The sequence below is a fragment of the Notamacropus eugenii genome, chromosome 5, assembly GCF_028372415.1.
Source record: "Notamacropus eugenii isolate mMacEug1 chromosome 5, mMacEug1.pri_v2, whole genome shotgun sequence".
NCBI lineage: Eukaryota > Metazoa > Chordata > Mammalia > Diprotodontia > Macropodidae > Notamacropus > Notamacropus eugenii.
In genome coordinates this window covers 273,065,793-273,071,302 of record NC_092876.1, presented here as the reverse complement: position 1 = coordinate 273,071,302, position 5,510 = coordinate 273,065,793, and the positions used below count along the sequence as shown (strand labels likewise).

At 37.7% G+C, this 5,510-nt stretch overlaps 1 protein-coding gene across 1 annotated transcript; it reads left to right on the top strand.

Annotated features, from left to right (window-relative positions):
* The first annotated feature begins 3,839 nt into the window (after window positions 1–3,839).
* LOC140509169 (olfactory receptor 10G4-like) lies at window positions 3,840–4,781 on the top strand. The gene has a single exon (XM_072617001.1). The coding sequence runs from the start codon at window positions 3,840–3,842 to the stop codon at window positions 4,779–4,781; it is 942 nt and encodes a 313-aa protein (XP_072473102.1).
* Window positions 4,782–5,510: the final 729 nt, after the last annotated feature.

Below are 5,510 nucleotides of genomic sequence, written 5' to 3'. Positions count from 1 at the left end.
TACAGAAATCATAGCAGTAAATGACCATACCAATCTTATGTTTGATAATCTCCAAGATGCAAGATGCAAGCTTTTGGGACAACAGTTCATTATTAGACAAAAATTGCTGAGAAAACTGGAAACCAGTTTGGCAGATACTACATATATACCTACATCTCCCACTGTCTTCCAAGAGAAGGTCAAAATGAATTTGGACATACAGAGTTACACAAAAAAATGAATTAAGGGAGCATGGAATATTTTACCTGCTAAACCCATGGATAAGGGAAGAATTTATGACCAAACAAGAGAGAGAGAGCATTACAGAATGTAAAATAGATATTTTTTATTACATTAAATTATAAAACCTTTTATACAAACAAAAGCAATACAGCCAAGATTAGAAAGAAATGAGGAAAATAAGGAAAAAATTAAAGCATCTTTACCTGATAAAGACCTCATTTTTCAAAGATATAAGGAACTGAGTCAAATTTATAAGAACATGAGTCATTCCCCAGTTGATAAATGATCAAAAAATATGAACAGGAAGTTTTCCTAAGGAGAAATCAGGGTGGCTACCTATGCAATGGATAGAGAACTGACTTTCAAGTCAGGAGAAGATGAATTCAAATCCAGTTTCAGACCCTGGGCAAGGCACTTACATGCAAAAAAAAAAAAGAAGAAGAAATGAAATCTATTTATAGTCATATAAAAAAATGCTCCAAATCACTGTTGATTAGAGAAATAAAATTAAAACAACTTTGAGGTACCACCTCAAACCTATCAGATTGGCTAATATGGGAAAAATGACAAAGGTTGGAGAGGATGTGGGAAAAATGAGAAGAAAACTGTTGGTAGAGTTGTTCCAACCATTCTGGAAAGTAATTTTGAATAATGCCCAAAGTGCTATGAAATTGTGTTTACCTGTTTACCCAGAAATACTGCGACTGGTTCTATATATCAAAGAGATTTTTTATAAAAAGGTAAAGGTCCCATAAGTACAAAAATACTAATAGCAGCTCTTTTTATGTTGGAATTGGAAATTGGGGGGATATTCATCAGTTGTTAATGACTGAAGAAGTTGTGGTATATAATTGTGTTCCAAGAAAAAATGAGCAGAATGGTTTCAGTAAAACCTGGGAAGACTTATATGAACTGCTGCAAAGTCATGTGAACAGAATCAGAAGAAGATTCCACACAATGACAACAATAGTGTATAATGAAAAATGCTATCCATCTTAAGAGAAAGAGTTGATGGAATATGAATGTGAGTCAAAGCATCCTTTTGTTAAGTTTTGTTTTTCTTGGAGTTTTTTTTTTGGGGGGGGTCTATTTTCTTTCACAGTGTCTGTCAGACAATGAGTTTAATAAATATTTTCAATTGAATTCACATGAATCAAATTGGAAATCATCTAGTTATACCCCTCTCAGGATCAAAATGTAGAGTTAAGGAATACATTCCAAATAGGAATAAAACCAGCCATGGATCTCTTTTAAAAACTAAGGCATAGAATAAAGATCTGTGAGTCAGAAACACTGGGTTTGAGTCATATTTTAGACATTAGCTGTGTGATCACAGGCACATTAAATCATCAATCTGAGCCTCAGTTTCCCAATCTGTAAAATAAGAAAGTTGGAACAAATATCTTCAAAGATCTCTTTCTGCTCTGAATCTATGATTATATAACGTTTTAAAAATTGAAGCCCCTTTCACATTAGTTGTCCTATCAGTGTAAATTGATTGAGAAAAATAATGAAAAGAATTCAGACCACTTTGAAATGAATTTCCATTTCATTAATAACATACTTTCTTAAATTTGAAAATACTGATGTGTAAGGGACCCAGAGGGTCCCAGGGGGTGCAAGTCAGAGGCAAAGACTGTTCCCGTGGGAAAGGTGCTGACTCACACCCTGGCAGAAGCTCTATGTGACCCTGGAACCTGATGTTCCCGCAGATACTGATGTCCCATACAGTAAAGTAACAAGTGAGCCTGGGAACCCAGGAACTAGCTGCAGGAACAAGATAAGCTTCCTCACTTACTGGAATAGTCATGAGATGGTGATGTAATGGGAGGAGCTTGGGCAGGGGATATAAGGGGGAACAAGGGAAGGTCGAGAGGACTGATGTAAGATGTAAGCAATGGAATAAAGTGAAATCAAGCAGCCTCCTCGGGTGCTCTGTTTGGTCATTCCCCTCCCCCACAGGAGGGGCCAGAGATGTCTGAAGACCAGGAAATTGGTAGGCTTACTGGAACGGTAAGCGACCAGGTGAAGGCTCGGGGACCGGCCCCGAGCACTGATGCATATGTGTATATAATATTTATTCTATTCAGACAAAAAGTGTTTCCTTATTTATGAATTCACACCTAGCAGTAATTCTGTAGTGTACTCCTCAACCTCTGGTGAGAATCATTGAGTAAATTATAATCACTGGTGAATGAGTTACAAATAACCCTTAGAAAATTGAGTAGGAATAAGGAAACCACAACAGAGAATAAAGAATGCCCTTAGGGATAGAGATGATCATTCAAGAAACACTTTAAAATCAATTTTAGAAAAAAAAATTCCTTAAATGCTTCTAGCCCTACAGATTTCAGAGACTAACAGATAATGGTGATCCTTCTTATGAGGTTCTGACATAAAATATGTGCATATGCAAATATGCTACATGAAGAACAGACCCATATTCACATTTGAAAGCAAATGTTTTGCCTTTTGTTTTCCTGTTGAGCAGAGAGCTTTGGGATCGAGAGTGCAATCCCTTCCCCAGGGCCTGTACACCAATTTAAGTTCTTATTCTTTCTCTCCTGGCCCATTTCCTCTCCTTCCTTTCCTTGTTTAATTATACATGAACAATGAGTAACCCTTTTTCCTGCACTGGAAATGGGTGTGTTTTCTCTTTGAACAATTCCACATGATCTAGTATTCCTTTCAGGTCAACGAGTAGTGAAGACTCTAAAAAAGTCTAGAAGATTCACATCAGAAAGAGGTGAGCTTCCAGCACTTATTAGATGTTCTGGTTTCTAAGAATTCCTTCCTTTTTTTATCCAATTAAGATATGCAGAATTTATTTTTTATTATTAGTTATCTGGGTGTCCTTGGGCCAATACCCCACTGTTCACAGAGGACCACATCACATTCACTTAACTGAAGAAATATTTATTACAAACCTACTAAATGAAGGCACTTTACTAGGCACTCGGGACATTTTATGTTCACAACAATGTACAGTAGTGCCAGCTTTAACAGAACTTCCATTTCTTCTTGAGAATTTTGTATTCTACATAGACAAGATAGTAATTTCTAAACACATGCATATACATAAACACTTGTGCACATGCACAAACTCATGTAATAAGTCTAAGTTCTTTAATTCCTTTAGGAACTTCTTTAATTCCAGTTATCAGATTATTCTGGGCTGTGTTTGATGAGATCTGCTATGATTTAGTAAGGAAAGTCAGAAATGAGATTGGTTCCTACAGGATTAGAAAACAAACATTGGTGATACAATTTATTTGTTCCCTCTGACAAGTTCATCTATGCAGCTAGGTTGGCCTTTTCTCCTATTTTTCCCAATTTGCCCATTCTTTCTGCTTAGTTGATAGAGCACTGAACTTAAAGTCAGAAGGTATAGGTCCACATCCAGGCTGCACCAACTTATTAGTGATATCTTTAACTTTTCTGAGACTCAATTTCTTCATTTGTAAAATGATTATATATATATATGAAATATATTCTAATATATATGTAATATAATATAATTTGGCAACCATGAAGTTCAAATGTTTTGTTCTATGTGGTGTGAATTCTTTGTGAATGTAGTTTCTTTCTTTCTTTTAAGAAAGGGGTCCACTGCCTGAATGGAAAAGGAGAATCAGAGCTTTGTGACTACATTCATCCTCATGGGGATTCCCCATGCACCTGAACTGGATATTGTCCTATTTGTAATTTTCTTAGTAATCTATGTACTCACTCTTGTGGGGAACCTCCTCATCCTGATGGTGATCAAGGTGGACTCCCACCTCCGCACTCCCATGTACTATTTCCTGGCCAACCTCTCCTTTATTGACATGTGGTTCTCCACTGTTACTGTACCCAAGACACTCATGGGTCTGCTCTCCCCAGATGGTGGGGCCATCTCATTTCACAGTTGTGTGGCTCAGCTCTATTTCTTCCATTTTCTGGGGAGCACAGAGTGTTTCCTCTACACAGTCATGTCCTATGACCGCTACCTGGCTATCACTCATCCCTTGCACTATGCCACTATGATGAGTGGAAAAACTCGTGCTCTTTTAACTGGAAGTACATGGCTCAGTGGTTCAGTGCATTCTGCTATCCAAACTATGCTGACCTTCCGCCTGCCCTACTGTGGCCCCACTCAGATCCAAAATTATTTCTGTGATGCTCCTCCCATTCTCAAATTAGCCTGTGCAGATACCTCAGCCAATGAGATGGTGATCTTTGTTACCATTGGGGTGGTGGCCTCTGGTTGTTTTTTCCTGATTTTCCTTTCCTACATGTCCATTGTGCATGCCATCCTAAAGATCCGCACAGCAGAGGGAAGACAAAAAGCTTTCCAGACCTGTGCTTCCCACTGCATTGTGGTCCTCTGTTTCTTTGGACCATGTGTCTTTAATTATCTGAGACCAGGCTCCAAAGACACTGTGGACTCAATTGTGGCTGTTTTCTATACTGTGCTCACACCTGTGCTTAATCCACTAGCATATACACTGAGAAACAAAGAGGTGAAGACAGCTCTGCTCAAGCTACAGAACAGAGGAGTATTTACTCAGAGAAAATAGACAATGAGTACAAAAGCATACCTATATATATATATTTTTTCATTCATGAATTAATCTGTCCATCAATCTGAGCCTTGTGTTTTTAAATGCCATATGAATTGTAAAGGTAATTGCCAAAGATCTTTAGTTTGTGAATTGAAAGCAAAGTTACACATCTAGGAATCCAATGCCTCTCATGGACTTTTTCTAAAATGAATTTTTTTTCTCTTTTACTTTCTTTTTTCAAAGACACAGAATGTCCACTGATAGCACATAGGCTGACAGTATCCTAAAGATACTTATTTAGCAGTGAGCAATCTTATTACTATGTTCCAAGTATGTTTGTTGACGATCTCCTTTCTTTCTACTTCTCCCAACACTTCATTCCTCCTGAAGTAGCCCTTTATCCTTCCCATAATCTATTAACTCTTAATCTATCCCTCTTCTCCCCATCACCTCTTTCTGTGGCTTCTCTTTACATTCTTGAACCATTTTTAACCCAGTTAAATATGGTACTATTTTCAGTCCTTGAATCCCATCCCTTGCTTCCTTGTCATTCTGCTTTTCATACCTGGCAACTTCTTGGGCCCCATTCATCACTTGTCTGTTCCACTCTCACTGTAAGCCTGATGGAGGAAGTGACAAAACCACATGCATAGGGTCCACTATCAGTTCATGTCCAACTGAGACATCACTGCTACAAAGATGTCTTTTCATTCATCACTTATATATTCCTTTTAATAATCCCTA

What these genes read in the sequence shown, in the direction of transcription:
- LOC140509169 (XM_072617001.1), top strand. Translation starts at nt 3,840, where the DNA reads ATGGAAAAGGAGAATCAGAGCTTTGTGACTACATTCATCCTCATGGGG.